This window comes from Lepidothrix coronata, unplaced genomic scaffold (assembly GCF_001604755.1).
Source record: "Lepidothrix coronata isolate B3197 unplaced genomic scaffold, Lepidothrix_coronata-1.0 Scaffold147, whole genome shotgun sequence".
Taxonomy (NCBI): Eukaryota; Metazoa; Chordata; class Aves; order Passeriformes; family Pipridae; genus Lepidothrix; species Lepidothrix coronata.
Window position 1 is genome coordinate 1,697,083 of NW_016690327.1, and position 18,240 is coordinate 1,715,322.

At 51.4% G+C, this 18,240-nt stretch overlaps 1 protein-coding gene across 1 annotated transcript in view; it reads right to left on the bottom strand.

Annotated features, from left to right (window-relative positions):
* Nucleotides 1-8,603: 8,603 nt before the first annotated feature.
* Nucleotides 8,604-18,240, bottom strand: part of GRIK3 (glutamate ionotropic receptor kainate type subunit 3) — a 95,623-nt gene continuing 85,986 nt past the window's right edge. Inside the window, exons 14-16 of the mRNA XM_017828426.1 lie at nt 13,906-14,128; nt 13,425-13,675; nt 8,604-12,508 (exon numbers count right to left, since the gene is read on the bottom strand). Coding sequence (XP_017683915.1) covers nt 12,314-12,508; nt 13,425-13,675; nt 13,906-14,128 — 669 coding nt within the window. The 3' untranslated portion in view covers nt 8,604-12,313. The remainder of the gene's footprint in view (nt 12,509-13,424; nt 13,676-13,905; nt 14,129-18,240) is intronic.

Sequence of the window (18,240 nt, forward strand, 5' to 3'; positions counted from 1 at the left end):
ATCACAACCAGCTTTAATTTCATTCGTTTTCCACCAGTGACTGATGGCTTTATAGCTCTTTACTGCACTTCATAATAATTTAAAGCAGATATTTAGTGCATCTATAAAATCTCTTTCATGAGGTTCTGGGGAAAGGAAACCGTATAAATACTCTTCAGGTTTTTTGTTGAGTTACAAACTGTTGACAAGTCCATCTACAAAATAAGTCATTCCTGGTGGTGGAGGAGTTACTGAACCCCTCTGCTTACAGGGAACCTCTGTTTATAGGGCTTTCCCAGTTTTCTCTGATTAAATCCAGACAGGCTTAATGCTGAAATCAGTCTCTGAACCTGGGAAACATCCTGATAATGTTTCAGTGTAGAAATGTTGTATCAGTCCTAAACCAGCCAATTGTTGGCTCTCCTTTTGCTGCAGAACACAATGATTTAATAAGTGTTGATAAATGTTTTTCATTCTTTCTCATTTTTCTAGTGTTTCCAACCTGCTCAACTTTTCTCCTCAGTATATTTCAGTGAAAAAAGGAAAATCATTTGAGTGTGTTATAGCTGATGACTTGGGTGACAATTCCCAGTGGATCAGCACTGGAGGTTGCCGGGTGTTTCCCTGCAGGCAGGACAGGGTGTCACAGCCCTGCCTGTTCCCCTCAACCAGCACTGAAACCCTGCTGCACCCAGCCAGGTGAGGAGGGGAAACCTCCTTCTTGAAACCCAGCTTGGGTTCTGCTCCTTCAGTTGTTTTTCTCAGGGTTTCCTCTTGCTAAATGTGGTAAAATTGTGTCTGGGCTGATGAAAACAAATCCTCCAGCGCTGTGTCAGTCTGCTGGGGCACCCCAGGGAGAGACCTGGCATTTAGAGCAGACATCTGAGCAGGGAGAAGCAAAACAGACCCTAATTGAAAATGCAACTGGATAAAGAGAGTCCTGATGTGGTCCTGGCAGCCACCAGAGCCACGGGAATCCGGAGGGTGCACGAACAGACTGTGGGCAGAGACAGGAGTGATGGTGCGTGGCAGGGCTTGGCTGTCCACTGGAGAGACTCTGGTTGGAACAAGGGCAGGCTCCCACGGGAAACCTGATAAAAACTTGCAGAAGAAGAATACTTCTAAATTCTACCTCTAAAATTGATGAAGTTATTTTGTGGTGTTGGCTGGACTGGAGGTGGCTCTTGAGATCAGCCTGGCTCTGTGGTGCCAGCTCGTCCTCTCTTGGGTACGGGTACACGGCACCCTCGTGCTCCTGAGAACAGCTCCCCCAACTTGAGAGGGAATTTCAGTTTGTAATTCTCCAAGTTTTGGACTATCCCCCCCCCCAATTCTCCGTAGTATTATGAATTATTTTAAAATTTGAATGTTTCTGTGAACCTTGCCCGAGAACTCTGCAGGAACTTGTATTCTGGTGGGAAAGGCAGCACAGCATGGGAAGAACCTTTCCATAAATAAATGCTGAATGCTGGGGAGCACCTGCAGCAGGAATGAAAAATCAGAGGTGATGGGGCTATTTCAGCACGTTCAAATTCCAACCAACCTCTCTGCAGCAGAGGAAAAGGCCATTTCAGTGCCTCCTGTGCTGTTCATTTGCACTGGAGAAGGATCAGCGTTTGCATTCGGTTCTCCAAAGTTTTGATAACCTCATTTCCCCTGAGGGAGTTCTCGGGCAGGATAATGTATAGCCCCGTGTTGTATGTTCCGAATTCCATTTGCGAGAGATCAGGATTTTATTGCCAGAGCAGCATTTAAAAATTGCTCTCTCTTTTTTTGGCTTTGTGGGAATTTAGGGCCCCCAGAGCGGAAAGAAAAGGATTTTTTTTGATAAGACGTAGGCTTGATTTTTATTTATTAGTTTCGATGGGAATCTTTATTTACCCCATGGATGAATCTTGCTGGTTACAAATAGTAGTTACTGAAAGTGTCCAACTCCTTCCTGCAGCAGGGCAGGAGCTGGTGTGGGGCTGTTCCCTGGCACAGCAGGGCAGGAGCTGGAGCTGGTGTGGGGCTGTTCCCTGGCACAGCAGGGCTGTGCTGGAGCTGCAGCCACACGTCTGCACCAACCCCCGGGTGCAGGCCACCAGCACTGCCAGGCAGACAGCTCCAGAGGCTGCTCCAAAGGCGAGTGCTCCGCTTTGCCTAAAAATAGCACTTCTTTGAGGTGTTTCAAGTCTTTCCCTTTATTCCTGCCTCTGTGCCGTGGCTGAGCAGCCGCTGGGGCAGCCAAGTGCTGTGCTCAGGACCTCCCTGCAGCTGCCTTCCCACTGCCAGGGCTGTGCCTGCAGGTCCCTGCTGCACCTCCTGCTCGTCCCGGTGTCCCGGCAGCCCCCCTTTGGCTGTTCCTGCAGGTGAATGATGTGTCCCAGAAGCTGGAACAACTCCTCCTCCTCCCAAGGCTCCTTGCCCTCAGTGCTCTGTTGGCTGTGCCCTGTTCCCTGGGACACCTGAATTCAAGGAGCAGGGGGTCTCCAGGAGCTGGTGAGGTCGGGGAGCCTGGGAGTGTGAGCAGACATGGTCCAGTGCTCCAGTTGGGTTCCTGCTCCAGGCCAGATCCATGCTGGGGTGTCTGGGTGCTCCCACTGCTGCTGGTCAGCTCCCTGTGGGCTCTGTCTCCAGCTTGGCAGGTGCATCACCTTGCCCACTGAGTTTCCACGTGTTCTTTATTTACCCAGGCACCTCCCAGCACATCTCCTGCTCACTGGTTTCCTGAAGGATTGAGGCATTGATGCAAATTGTGGGAATTATTTCTGGGATAGCGTTTTGGGCTGTTCACTCCAACCCAGCTGTGGGCTGAGATCCTTTAAATACACGCCTTCCTTTCCTGAAGCATTAACAGAGAAATTCGCTAATTGCTAATTGCCGCTAATTAATCCTTTGTATGGTTTCTCATGTTTATGAGCAGATGAAGTAGAACTTTCCCTCCTTGAGAACATTTAACATTGTGTGGCTTGTTACATCATCCCATTTCAAACTTCCCATTTACCAAAGTCCTCAGAAGCTAACTGGTATCCCTGTGGTGTGTGGTAACTGTATGTTGGTTTTCTAGTCCTGCTTTACTCCATATATTTTCATGTATATTCATGTCATATGGCAAATTAACTCCAATTTCCATATTTTTCTCTGAACGTTTTGAGAGTCACTGTCCCTGTGAGGCTGCTCTCTGAGGTCTCTCTGCCCACATGGGTGATCTTTTAAGAAGTCTTTAGCCCAGCCCTTCTCCCCCCAGAGCTCTGTTCTTCTAACCCAGCCATGGAATAGCAGCACTGGCTCCACAAATATCATCAAACTTGTTGCTTCTTGGTAGCAACACAAGATAAATGGATCTTCCCTCTGGTGGTAATGACAGTTTGAAACGCCCTGTCCTGCCTCCACTTCCTTCATTTGGCAGGTGTTTGGTAATTTATATAATATGGCAGTGATCCTCTGTCTAAACCATGTCCAGCATTTCATGCAATAAACTTAATGGACTTTTCCATCTTGGAACAGCTGAATTCTTTTGGAGCAGCTGCTCTGGTTTATTGATGGGCTCATTAGAGCTCTGCCACCAGCCCAGGAGGGACTCTGTACATGTCTCAGTGTGTAACACAAACTGGCATTTCCAGATGATCCCGCTTAAAGGCCGGGATGGTTGGGATTGCAGCAGTGGGGTCTGGGGAGATGGAAGGAGGGTGCAGGAAAGCCAGAGGGCAGGTCTGACTGGAGGGCAGTGTGCTGAGCCCTGGCTGGCTGGCAGGAGTGCTGCTCCGTAGCTTCCTGTGGGATCTGGGTCTTTTTGGGGCCGGGGGTTCTGTGCAGAGGCTGAGCTGTGGGGCTGATGGGCCCCCCGGCCCTGCCAGGGAAAGGGGCATTTCTCTCACTGCTACATTTGGAGGAAATCTAAACAATTTGAGATTGTTGTTAAATTTTCTTTGGAGGCTTTGTGATGAAAATGATTCCCCCCAAAGCGAGCACATTGCCCTTTCCACCCAGCTCTGTTGTTTACTTCATCCATCATCCTTGCTCGGGAGCTCATTTCACAGGAGTGCCCTGACAGCTTGCTTGGGTGTGAAAATTGAAATTTCGGTTCTTGTCCTTTTCTACAGAAGTCACCTGGACTTTGTCCATCGGTGAGCTGGCCCAGACTGTCTCATCAGGCCTCGATTTTCAAGGCAATAAAAATTCCAGCTTTATTTCTGGGACTGCTCTGCAGCATCCACCTCAACAACACTGCGATAGAAAACATTCAGGATTGCAATTTGTTTACAGGGCCCTCAAGGGACTGGGAACAACCTGAAAAGGTTTCCAAGTCTGGTATTTAACATCTGTGGTCATTTCAATAGTTCTTTAAGTCCCAGTTGGAGCACTGGGACCTGCTGAACAGCCCTGTCTTTGCAGCTGAGCCTGGAGGAGGTGAGAGGGAGAGGAAAAGCCTCGTGCAGCTGGTCTGGAAGGGTTGGGTCCTCCAAGGAGCATTTGGAGCACAGTCTTTGGGATAGTCCTGGAGTTGTGTTTGTTTGAGTAGGTGCCAGAGGCTGCTCTGTCCAAACTGCCTCTAAACTCAATGCACCCACGGTGTGCCCTGAAAATCCTCTTGGAAAGAAACAACTGCACCCACCAACCCGCGGCTCAGCCCTCAGAGCCTCAGACAGTTTTGTTTGCGTTATTTTCATTTGCCTGGGTAATCGAATTTGTTGGAATTAGGGGTTTGTGCAGATAATAACATTTTCTCCCCCTCTGGCAGGGGAGCAGGCTGTGGTGAATGCCGATGTGCTGCATTGATTGGAATAAACTGGCCCTCGATAGCATCAATTACCCACTCCTGATGGATGGCTGTGTGCTGCCTGCCAACTCTGCACTGCACACCAGCAGCCACCACTTCTCTGCTAGAAACGCTCTGAAGAAAATGTAACTCCACTGTTGGTGGGGATCTGTGCCTGTGGAGGGGACCCCACGGCAGTGCTGGGGACCAGGACACCCTGTTAGAGCCCAGGGTCCCTGGGCACTGGCAACCTGGCCAACCACCATCGGTGGGGATTGGGTTGCAGATCATCAGGGACCAGAATTCCTGCTAAAAGACAAACTATCCCAACTGTATCCCTTATTGTAGCTGCGTGATCTGCAGGATGGATTGGGATCAGCGTTGTAGGAACAACCTCCCGTGTAACCCCAGCGACTCCGGCCTCTGATGCTCTGGGAACTAAAGGAGGGGTGTGTGTGTCCCCACGCTCTGCCCCTGTCTGAGCAGACAAAAGTGGCAAAGCCATTAGCTCAGAGCACATTCCTTAATGTGGCATAAGCAGCTAAAGAAGATGTATTTATGCTCCTTCATTTGCAATTGATAATCTCAAGAGTGAGAACTGGTAATAAATTCCCTCTCTGGGGCTCCTTCCCTCCAGCCCCGCCGCAGAGGGGAAGAGCAGCTCATTTGCATGAGATAATGAAACTGCAGTGAAATAGTAAAATTGCAGAGCAACTTTGTTTTAATAATGACAGATGCTTCTTTAACACTTTAATTATGTCTCTCTGAGCTGTTTTAGCAAGGCCACAGAAAGGGAGAGCAGTATTCCTGAAATACTTATAGTAAAACTCCTTCCCTTTCTACAATGTCTCCAGCCCCAAACTGTTCTCTTTTCCTCAAATGAAAGCATTTGGCTTTTTCCTTGGCTCAGGGAATGCCTGTTTTGGGTCCTGAGAGAGGACAGGTGAGTGTTCCCAGAGAGTCACCCCCCCAGAGGTGTGGGGGGGCTACAGGCTCTGGGGCCCTGGGAACTGCCATTCCTTGTGCTGTCCTATGGGAATTGTAAAAATGGTGCTGATCTCTGGGGTTAAAAACACCCACAGTGACACAGTGTCAGCACCAGCCTCGATTTCCCCGAGCAAAACCTGCTGGGGAGGTGCTGCAGACACTTTGCTGTAAAGAAACAGCGAATGGGGCGTCCAGCAAAGCATGGGGAGCAGGATAAACACATTAATGGAAAAAAAGCCATTATGTGAGTACACAGCATGTGTGGAAAACAGGGAGAGAGATTCTGGGCAGCAGGGGAGGATGAAAATAAGCCAATGAGTGCTGAAGGGTAAAACACCTGAGAGGGGGGGATGGTCTGTGCCTGAAATCTTTCTGCAGCACATCTTTGGTCTCTTCTGCAGTGATTCTCTCACTCTGCTCTGCCATGTGCCCCCTTTCCTCCTCTAATGGTGCCCTTTTCCCTTCTGCTGGGGATGGTGCTCTGGTTCCTCCCGCCCCCCTTTCATGCCCACAAAGAGATGCCTCTCCAGTCCTGCTTCTCCTCTCAGCGTGTGCAGTCTCTCGTCTGGGAGGTGTTACCTGTGTCACAGTCCCTTTGCTAATTTATGACAACCATTTCCAGGCACGTTATATCCAGGGCCCATATGTTATTTCACCGCTGCCAGAAGAGTTCTTGTTTACTAAGCTGGTGCTTTCAGTGGCGCTCAAAGTGTGCTAAATAGCACCATCCATACTACTTAAAATAAAAGGTGTCAGCACCCCGGCTGCCCCTGCAAATTGCTTGGCGCTCTCAGCTCTGAAATGTCCCTGTGACGCCTCCAGCTCGCTCTGGTGCTGGGGCCTGATCCTGCTCTGGTCCTTACCCATCTGCTGTGTTCTGAAGACCCTCCCTGTGTGCTCCCTGTCTCCCTCTGAGCCGGTCTGCAACAGGAGGGGGGTTCTTGTTTGAGGCAGGATAATGCACTTTTAATTTTTTAATTCTCCTAATATCTGGAGATGCTGAGGAAAGCCAGGGCCACTTGTCCACAGCTGCTGGTGCTGGGGGGTGTGCAGAGCCCACCCAGAGCCTGTCCCTGTCACCCAGGGCACATCCCTGGGGTGTTCCCAGTGCAGCCTGTGCTGTCCCGGTGCTGCTGTGACCCTTCTGCTGATGGACCAGGCTCCTGCTCTGCTCCCCTTCCCCTCTGCTCAGGACAACGGCTTTCAGTTTTCAGCTCTCCGAGCCACAGCACAACATTAGTGTACAACTCCAGTCCCATTGACTGGTTGGATATTTCAGTTTCTGGCAGAAAATATCAGGTGCAGAAATTCCACCGAGATGTGGTTTGGTTTGGGGAGGAGGAGGGAGCTGGCACTGGCAGGGAGCAGCAGTGCACGGAGGGGCTGTGGTGTCCCTGCGAGCGGGCACCTCTGACACCCAGGGTCAGGAAAACACCTACTCACAGATGTACAATTACTGCTTTGAAATGGGATTTTGCTGGATGAAATCCATGTTAAAAACTGTTCTCTGCTGAGCTGGAAATCTAAAATGTCCGAAGGTGCCTGGATGGAACCAGGAGGTGGGAGAATGGGCAGACGCCCCTCACCGTTTCCTGACTTTCTCCCTCTTTAGCCCAGAGGGATTAATTGATGCTCAAAGGGAACCGAACTGCTGTTTTGTGAGTGGAGTCTGTTGTCTCATTAATTATTCATTCGCAGGTGATTGGCAGCTTCGGGGCGGTGGGTCACAGTCAGTAAAGGGTGAGCTGCTGACTGACAAGGTTAATTGCTGCCTGGCGTTACTGCTGATAACGATTTATGTTGACAATTCCTGGTATTCCTGGCGCAGCCGGAGGTTTTTCACGAGGGGTCAGCCCCGTCCTGCCCCTGCTGTCCTGGGCAGCTGGGAGCAGCCATTCCCTTGGCAGTGGGAAGGGGCTTTGTTCCCAGAGCAGGTCTCTCATGATAAGTGATGCACAAGAAGCCTTGCAAAGGCATCCGTTGCTTTTCCCTTTTTCCCTTCTTCTTTTTGCCGTGTTCCCTGCATATTGATCAGGGTTCAGAGCACAGAAGTGAGGCTGGGCTGGGCTCTGCTGGTCCCCCCTCGGCGGGAGCCTCAAAGCTGCAGTTGTCCAGGGGCTCAAGTGAATAGAGATGAGAAAGATTTTTGAGGGTGACCCTTGAAAATAATGAAGATGGAAAGGAATTGCCTTTCTGTCTCCGTGTGCAGGGTGGGCTGTGCCTCCGAAGCCCAGAGCCACCCCCGGGCTGTGCCTCTGCCCTGGGTTTGTTCTCCCGGCTGGAAGGGCACAGCTCACGCTCCCAGCCCGAAACCACAGGCGTTCCCTCCGTTCCTCGTGCAAGAAAGCAGAGTCATAGAGATTTCAGACTAATAAACGTTGGCCTTTAGGGTGCCCTCAGCTTTTATCGGGCTAATAAGATTTTTGACGTGCATGGCAGGAAGAGGCAAACAGAGTTTTTATGGACCCGGCGTCCTGGTCCTGGGGAGGGAGTTCCTGGGGATGGCTCCTTATGGAATATCTGGGCTTAACTACCCGTCTGATATCAAACTGTTGTAGGTGTGCGAGGGCAGGGAGAGCTGTGCCATCTGAGCTTCGTCCCCTCTTCCCTCTCTCACCGTGGGTTGTGCCTCAGCCTCTTGTCACCACTTCCAACTGTGCCCCAACCCCCTCGGGGAGCAGCACCAGCAGCAGTTCCCAGGTGTTGGGGTTCAGTTGGGAATTGCTTTTTTCATCACTGGCTTTTATGGCTGATAAAATTGGGGGTGTCATTAAACACTGAGTTTAGGGATAAAATTTGAACAAGAAGGGAGGTGTTGAGTATAAACAGGCATAAGCTTCATTATTTTCTAGAAATTATTTATTTAAAATTTAAAACCATATTACTTCATACAGCAAACTGTGCACTTTGATATATCACAGTGTCTTAAAAAGGAAAATAATCAGAATTTTTTCTTTTTTTTTATTTTTTGGAAATTGTATTTACATCAGCCTAGAATGATCAGCAAGTAACACAGTTACTATGAAACCAAAATTGTTACAAAATGTTTACAAAAAACTATATTCATAGAAATTCTGCATGTCCACAAAGGAAAATCCCCTGAATGTCACGGAGACCATTTTTTCCTTTTTCCCACTCTTTTCGTTGTTTTTTTTATTATTATTTTTTTTATCTTTTTTTGAGAAACATGTCAAAGTCAGGTACAGAGCAGATGCCAATGCCTGGGAACGCTCCTGCCCTGCCAACCCCGAGCACCCCCAGGGACTGTCGTGCCCCACACACCGTGCTGGGCACCCTGGGGTGAGCACGGGGTGACAGCCACTGAGATCCACAGGGTCCCTTTGCTGTCACCTCTTGAGAGCCCCCTGTGCTGGCACCCTGTGCTGGCACCCGGCCCAATCTGCTCCCAGCAGCCCCTCTGAGGGGGAGCAGTGGGTGCCCAGAGATGGAGCTGGTGCCCCTTTGCATATTCTGTCTCTCTGTGGGTCTGTCCCCTTGCCATTGGACCCAGCACACGCTGTTGGTTGACTCCAACAGAAAATCCACCCAGGAAAGCTGCTGGCTGTCCCTGCTCTGTCTCACGGGAGAGCTGGAGGGAAAAAGCAAGTGATAAGGGGATGGTGAGCCAAGGTGACAACAGTTTAGATACAGTTCAATAGCCCAAACCTGCTTTTTCTGTATTTCCTCCTGGATTTCTGTATTTTTCTGTATTTCCTTCTCACTTTTCCAGTCCCTCTGCCCAAGCGAAGAAAGGAACCGAGTTAAGCAGCATTGGAAGTCAGATGAGTTGTAAGATGTGAGTCATCACTAGTCCCAGCTGGGTCACAGACCAGCAGAAGGCTTTGAGGCTTTGTCATCGGGTCTGTCCCTTCCCAAGTCTCCCAACATATTCTCCTCTGGGATTAACACACATGGCTTCGGGCCCCGGGACGAGGAGCACACGGGGAGCACGGGAGAGGCTCCGGGCTCAGTGGCCCCTCCTGGGAGAGCTGCCCCGGGGCCACAGGAGGGCTGAGGGCTGAGGCCACCCTGTCCCCTCGGGTCAGTGAGCAGGGTGGGGCCTGGCAGCTCCCCTTTTCTGGGCGGTGCAGAACGTTCCCTTGGCGGTGCTTGTCAAATGCTTTAGTGATCAAAATTTCAACATAAAACCGTAATGTAGGTGCAGGAATTTGGCTGCTGTTCGTGGCTGATTTAGGGGTGTGGGGCGGGAAGGAAAAGGCTCATCTGCAGGGTTTGGTCTGGCTGGCAGTGACACCAGTAATTCCAGATGCTCACCTGTCACTGGGATGTCTGTGAGTCAAATCAAATCAGGCTGGTGTCAAAGAGGAATAAATGGGGTTTGTGGTATTACCAATATTTATTTATTTTTAAAAAAATCTGCCAAGAAGCAAAATGAATGCTGTTTTACTCTCTGGACATTTGAAGCCAGTTTCAGGCTTTGTTTTAATCTCTCCTTTAATTATAAAAATCTCTTTCTAAGAGCTTAGGAATCTTCAAGGAAAACATGAAATATACTCCTCTGACAAGCCTAGGATTTGCAAAGGAATACAGAAAGTATGTTCTTAGCTTTGGGAAGCTGCCCCACACTTCAGTCTGCCCTCCTAATACCAAACTATTAGGAATCTGGTGCTCACTGCGTTGGCAGCTTTCTCCCCCAATTTTTCATGGTTTTCATGAAAAGGTGAAAATGAATGTTGAATTCTTTGCATATCTTTACTTGAGTCAAAGTATGACAAATCACCTGGTTTTGTTTGGGGTCACTCTGTTGCTTCTTTACATCATGGAAAAAGCAAAACAAGGACAAACTGTGTTCTGTGCTGGGGCGGGGGAGCAGCTCTCCCCCCTCGAGCTAATTTGCTAGTTCTGCTCAGCTCGAGACAACCTTCCCGACTGAGCACGGGGAGGAACAGGTGGGGAAAAATCCCAAATCAGCTACAAACAGGTTTGTTCCTCTGGGCGAGGGTAAACTCTCCAGAACAGCCGTGTGGCTCGGGGAGGGCAGACGGGGTCAGTCCGTGGCTGGTTCCCGCGGTGGCCATGGCACAGAGCTGGGCACTGGCTGCTCCACCCCTGCCCTGCCTGCCCCCCACATGGGTGGGGTCCTGCAGGTCACTGTCCCCTTGCCTGTGCAGGGGAAGGAAGTTCATGTTTTCTACACCAGCAGTGTTTCAATCAGAGCTCTTAAGCACCTTTGCATCACTGTGTGACATTCTGGGTTACCACGGGCAGAGACATTTCCATTTGTTTAACTTTGAGAGTGAACCTGGAGTGTCCTGCTGGCCCCCACAGGCCCCCGGGAGCTGAGGGAGGTTTACTTGAGCGTTACTTTAGGTCAGCAGAGGGGTCTTTGGTAATTCTGCCTAAACTCATCTGCAGGACCAACCTTCTGGGTCGAGCAACCTGAAAATAAGAAGACAGTTCATGGAAGATTTTCTAAAAACATTTTAGCGTGTGTTTGCTTAAATCCCATGGAGAGGCTGCCCGAGGGGCAGTGGTTTGTGGTCGGAGCAGGAGGACACCAGGCTTGGCACTGGCATTGCTGCTCATCCCAGGCCAGCGCTGGCACTGCAGGCTGGGACTCCTTCAGGTCCGTGATGCCATGGAGAGCGTTCAGTCCTAAACCAGCCCCACAGTCCCCTCCTGGGCTGGAGCTGTGGCTCAGCACTGCTGAGTTCCTTGGAAATGGGTGCTTTTGGCTCTCAGAAGCAGCTCTGCTCCCACCACTGCCAGAGCCCGTGGGCTCAGCTGCTTCCTGCGCTCTCTGTGGGACAGACTGAGCTCTGTGGGAAGAGCAGAGGAGGGGCTGGAGATCACAGTGTCACCCTGGGCTTGGCACAGGGCGTGGGGGTGGTGTCACTCGAAGATGCAGTATTCCCTGGCCAGGAATTCGGCTCTGTTCAGGCTCAGTCACCCCTTCCAGACAGCTCTCCTTCCCCAGCTGACCTGGGGAACGTGTGTTGCCTTCTCCCACCACGCTCCCACGTGGATATCCAGCCCTGGATGGCCACAGCCAGGACAGCCGCGAGGTGAGGGGCCACCACGAGCTGCTTCAAGAGCAGGCACAGCCTTGACCATCCCAGTGCTTCCCAGATGCCTCTCCCTTTCCCAGACAGTGTATCCAAAATGTGCTGTGAGTGTCGGTGTGGAACAGGTGCTCATTCCTGACCAAGTGTTCCTATTTATTGCCGTGCTGTGGGAGCCGTGCTCGGGGCTCCTCCTCACCCGCTCCGGGGCAGGTTGGCTCAATTCTGCTTCACCTCCTCGTGTTTTCAGTGTGTAAACATCAGACTCCTGGGTGGTGGTTGGATTCCATGAGGCCTGGAGGATTGAAGCTTTTAAAAAAAACCAGAAATGAAAAGTAACAAAACCAAAACCAAAAAGCCCCAAGACCCACGTTGCTGTCCGTGCTTGGAAGCTGTGGCTCCTCTGTGGTGATGGATGCAGCTGGGTTGCAAAGGCCTTGTTCTTGAAATGAACAAACCAGGCTTTTTTTTCTTTTTCTTTTTTTTTTCTGTTTTTTTTTTAATCCTCTCTTCCCTAGTTAAGAGTGCATCCAGCCTTGTCTGCCACAGTTCCTTCCCTCCCGCCCCTCCCCGTTACCGTTCCCTAGGGGAACACGGGTGCCAATCCGGTGTTGCAGGTCATGTTGTCCTTGCCGGGCAGCCGGCGGTCGTTGAAGGTGTGCATGTTGATCACGGCGTCCGTCTTCACCAGCACGGGGGGCTGGGGCTTGTGCTTGACGCGGCGCTGGCAGGTGAGGGACAGCCGGATCTCGTCGGCCACGGCGCTGCAGAAGGAGCGCTGGGGACAGGGACAAACACGTGTCAGCGGGCTCTGCTCCCCCTCCCTGGGCGGCTCTGCGGGGCAAGCCCGAGGGCTGGGCTGGTTTGGGGCATGGGCTGTGCTCGGCGGGGACGTGCGGGCACCGGGCTGACCCCTCTCCCTTGGCAGGGACTGTCCCTTTGGTGCGTTCAGTCCTGCACAAAGGCAGAGCTGGAGGCGGCTGCTGGAGTGCCAGTGCCGTGTGATCCCTGCGGGGGCTGGCAAGGGTCTGATTCCCTCTGTGCTGGCAGTCAGAGGGCCATCAGATCCTGCTGGGCCTGCTAGTGGGCAGCTTTCCCTCCTCTGTCTAGTCCATCACGAGGGCAGCTCACTTTGATTTCTGGTCGTGCACATAACTGCACATTCCACTTACTGCACCCGAGGAAGAGGGAGGAACATAAAAGCAGTTCTGTTGTTTCCTGAGCACTGATCAGCCACTGTAGGCGGGGTGGCTGGGTCTGTGAGGCTGGTGAAGAGTTGATGAGACAGTGTGAGGCTTCCTGGTGGGCCGTGACTTATTCCGTGGGGGTCTTTGAATGGGACTGGGGAGAAGACACATGTATGTTATGCCTGGAATGCAACAAGATTGCATGTGATGGTGGTGAGTGGATGTAACACCTCAGGAAGGTCCTTCCCAGAGACCTCTGTTGGTATTTTCATGACTTAGGAATCAGCTTGCTCAAAACTACCCTCCCAGTGTTTGCTGGCCTGGCTGCTGCAGCAGCAGATGACCATGTTCAGGGCAGACATGACCATCACAGGGACAGATCAACGAGCCTCAGGGGATGGTGGCTTGGCAGTGCTGCATCTCTGCCCCCTCCCTGCCTGTCTCTGGGCTCAGGGTGTGGAGCCCTCCCTGCTGGGCTCAGGGGGTGCAGGAGGGGACAGGCGGTACCTGCTCTCGCTCCGCCGTTTTGCGCAGCTTGTAGATGAACTCCACCATGGCCACGAAGACGGACAGCACCAGGCCTGCTGCCAGCACGATGAAGATCCCCCCGATGTTCTGGATGCCCAGAGCACTGGCCTCCTTGTTCTCATCCTCAGGGCAGCCATTCCCCCGCCACCACTTCTCCTTCATGACGTGGAGCTTGTCCTCCTCCTGGAGCTGGAGGATGGCAATGGTGATCTTGTCCCTGTACGGTGACCCTGGGGAGGGGAACACCATGACACACAGGGGGAAGGTGGGACCAAAATCCCACCAGATAGGGAAGGTGTCTGTGTTAAGCAGGGCAGCTCAGAGCTCTCTTCAGCAAGCAGACAGTGTAAACTTTGGTATTTGGAACTTTGCTGTTGGGAGTGGATCACATTAATCACCTCTGTTGTGTTGGTGGGAACCAGCCCCCTCGGGGTCCCTGCAGACCCCCACTGTCACTTACCCATGGGCGTGCCGATGCCGTAGCCTTTGGTGTCGATGAGCCCCCCGATCTGGGTGAGGTTGCAGTTCCTCTGGGTGATGTACTCGATGGTGGTGGACTCCATCAGCAGGGCGTAATCGGCCGTCAGGGTTCGCTGGATCCCCTCCTCGTTGTTTTTAACCAGCGCCGTGGGTTTGCTGCTCATGAAAGCCCACATTTTTTCAAACGTGGAAATTTTGGATTTCTGGAAAAATGATATCCCCACCCCCCCAAAATAAGAATGAATCTTCAATTTGCTGAAACCTGGTATCTTTTCAGTAAATAATAATAACAATAATAATAGCAGTTAAGAACGGGTCACAGAGCGGAGCTATCCCCAATCTGACCTTGTCTTAAATACCTCTGTGCTTTTACTGCCCGACGTTGTTTGGTTTCACGTTGTCATAACAAGAGACAAAGGTCCCAGCACATGTTCTGCTGTGCAGGTGCTTCAGGCCCTTGGGTGGAACTGAACCCTTTCCTGGCTTCCCTGCAGACCCTCCTCGTCCCAGGCCGTCCCAGGCCAGCAGCAGATCTGCTGAAATGTATTAGTGTCCTAAAAAGGATTTGTTTACCCTTTAACGTTTCTGTACACTGAGAGAACAGAGGGGATTTCAGAGGACATGGTTTTCTCTGCCACACATATTCTATGATATTTTTGTCTTTCCTCAAGCATGGCAAGGAAATATGTCTCCTCTGAGATATGTGCAACTGCCAAACAGATTTAACGTAACCACGTAAACAGAGGCACAGAGATACTCAAGATTGTCTTACGGCTAAAAATAAACATGGATATTCTTTCACTATCAGCAGACATTCTGTTGCAAAGATGGGGAATATGTTTTCTATCTTGCTATTCATGTGAATGTTGTTTTTTTCTTCTACAAAATGTGTTGGGTGAGAAGAAATATGGTTATTTTACATCTTGCCATAACATTTGAAATGTACCATTTATCTATGAGCACCTTCTGAGTTATCTCTGCCACTTGTCACAGAAGTCATAGAATCCCAGAATGGTTTGGGTTGGGAGAAACTCATCCACCCCCATGGGCAGGGACACCTTCCACTAGCCCAGCTGCTGGTCAGAAGTGGCTTTAGTTTTGGCAGATTCCCTGGACAGGCAGAGCAGTTCCCTCCTGCTGTGCCCCTTTGCTGTCCCTCAGATCCGCTCTGTTCCTCCAGGAACAGCACCTGGATATCGAAGCCTGTGTTCCACTGCTGCCTCCTCCTTCATGCACCGTTCTGCTTTTCTGCCCAGTTCCTTGTTTTTCCTCTTTTTGCCTTCTCATTTCATCAGAGGCAGCTTAGTCAGCCAGACCTGCTCCTCCACCGCGCTCCTGGTCGAGGCTGGAGCTGGCTGGTGAGTTGGAGGGCTGGGAGGTCCCTGTGCTGTGCCCTGGACAAGGGCAGCTGCTCAGCAGCCACAGCGACTCCGACGCTTCAGCCGTCGCTGTTCTCCCTGCAGGTCTCTGTCCTTCCGTGAGGAAGCAGGAGATGGAGCCCCAGTCCAGCCCAACTGCTGCTGCCACAGCTCCCCCTCATTTTGTCAGTATGACCCAAAATGTGCCAGCACAGGCTCTTCTGATGAAACCACTGTAATTCACAGTGCATTATCTGAAGGTCCCTCATAATGCTTCGTATTCCAAATGCCTTGCCCAGTCACTTCCTTTTTCCCGGCAAGTTTAGCAAAAGTTAAACAAAAGCTCAGGGGGGTGCAGTGCAGTTCAAGCAAAGGCCATTCCCCTGCCTTTAACCCCGTGGGCCCCTTCTCTCCAAAATGCCCACGGGCTCATTTCTCCTCCATTAAAGCTCGTGCTTATTATAATCCACTTGATGAATGTGCAGCAGAGGATGTATCAGAGCAAACTTCATTCAAGAGGCAGGATAATCTCCCTCACTTGAAAGTCTGGACCAGTGCCTGTAAAGGTAGATTTGTGGCATCTATCAAACCTCAAAGAGCAGCAAGAAATGTAGCCTGCAAAAGGATTATTAAATACCTGTGCATTACAATGGGTAATTGAAATGAATCTGGTGCTTGGTTGGCTGATAAGGACCTGTTTAACATTTATATAGTTCAAATCAGAGGCCTCTGGGTTTCCTGGCTCTCCCTTTGCCACCTTCTCTTCCTGCGTTTAATGCTCCTTAGGTGTTGACACAGAGCTCTTAACATCAGTGTTCTCCCAGTTTAGAGCATAGAGCAAAATAAACAGGCAAAAAATCAATAGGCTGCATTTAGTGAAGCAAATGGGACTTGCATGAGGCACTGGAGCTCTTCAGGCAACTGAAATTCTATGGAAGAGAAAAACCACTTTTCTCTTAAATCACCGCTCCTGACCAGCTTGAAAGGACTTGATTGTGTTTGGGAATGCCAGGAAGAGCCCAGATTTCTCCAAGGAGAGTCCAGCTACTTCGAGTCCAGCTCTGAGCATCCCCAGGGCCGAGCACCCCTCCAGCTGGGGCTCCCCTGGGTCAGGGCTGGCCACGAGGATGGAGCTGCTGGTCACTGCTCCCTCCTGCCAAAGGAACAGCCGGGACAGACCTCCGGACACAGGGCCTGGCTGTGCCTCATCCTGCTCACCCCTCTCCCTCCTGCCAGTGGAGCTCTCCTCGATTTGTTCGCGGTAAATAACACCAGGATCTGCTCTACCGTGCTCTGCATCCCAATCAGCCCGGGTTGGTGCTAAATGAGATGTGTGTGAGAGCCGAGCACCAGCCCCTCCGATCGCAGCGGCACCGACGGCGCCTCCGACTTCATTCTTCAGAGTCACAGCTCAGGAGCCACCTTCAATAACCAGTGCTGCAGGGCCAGTCACCCACATCAATTAATGGAATCGTTTAGAGGAGCCCCCACGAGGCACCTTGCCAAGACATATACGCTTTTTTATCAGCCAAATTGGCAAGAAAGGAACTATCAGGCTTAAGATTTTCAATTCCAGCCTGTATGAAAAAATAAATTGATTTTCACCGACTGAAGATACTCTCACTCTTGAGGATTGAACGTGTACAAGTGAGTCTCTGTGTACACACACACACACACGGGTTCCAGACTGCACGTGAGACCCGTCGTTGGTTCGGAGCAGCAGCATCCTCTGTGGGATGGGAAGGATTTCTGGCATGAGTTATAATGAACTCGAGATGCTATTCCTAAATTAATTGATCCGTGTTTATTCCTGTAACTCAATCTGCATTGCCAGGGAATAAATAGCTTCTCAAAAGTTCTTTTCATGAAGTCAAAATCTGCCAATACGGTTGGTAAAACTTCTGCTTCCCGTCTGCCGTGGCCAGGTAGCTGGGCTGCCCAGGGAGAACCTTTGTGGGAGCAGCATCCCCCACCATGGAGATGCCCCAGGGGTGTCTCTTGGCTCTGCTCCATCAGGACCTTCTGTGATGTCCCTGGTGAGCTCTGCACAAACCCTCAGGCAGCCTGAACACAGAACTGGTCAGTGCTTTGGGAACCACCTCAGGGAACAGCGTGCAAGGTGTCTGCCTTCCTCTTCCTCCTGCTCTCCACTGCTCCCCGAGCTCAGCTCCCAGGATGGTGCTCTCCTCCTGCAGCCCGAGGTGCCACAGGGCCCGGCTGTGCTCGGGGTCATGTGGGAGTTTGCAGCTGGTTTAACAGGAGCAGTGCAGGAGCGAGTTCCTGACGTGTGGGAAGGAGCCATACAAGAGCCAGGGGGCAGCTTGTGCCGAGTCCTGGTGATAATCCACGAGCAGGATTACTGGTGTGCTGCCCTCAGCCTCTGTCCCGGCAGTGCCGGTGTGCTCGGAGCTGCTCCGTCCCCAGGGCCTCTCCAGGAGCCATGGTGCACAGGAGCCAGCAGGGCTGTGTCTGCCGGTGCCCCCCTTCAGCAGAGGAAGGGCAGGGAAGCCACGAGCCCTTTGCTGTTCCTCCAGTGCCACCCATCCGAGGGAACGCGGATCCTCAGCCGACTCCCGGTGCCCGGCACTCGTCCTCTGGAGCTTTGTGCTGTGTGACAGGTGTCCCCGAGGAGGTGGCACTGCCACCGTGGCTGTGGGAATTGCCCAGGCACTGACAGAGACCGTCCTGGGGGTGGGAGAAATCCTGGCTCTCCTGTGCCCCTCTGGACATGAAGGACAAGCGAGCAGAACATCCCACCCGGGTGCTCCCACTGCTCTAGTAATGGAAACGCTTGTCAGAGGGGACATCCCTGAGAATTCATCTCCATACAACAGCGATAATAAAATACACTGCATCAATAAACCCTGCCAGGGCCGTTGGAAGCCTGAAGTACGATTCTGATGGATAATGATATGAAGCAATAAATATACTATGTCCTGATGATTGTTAAAAGAGAC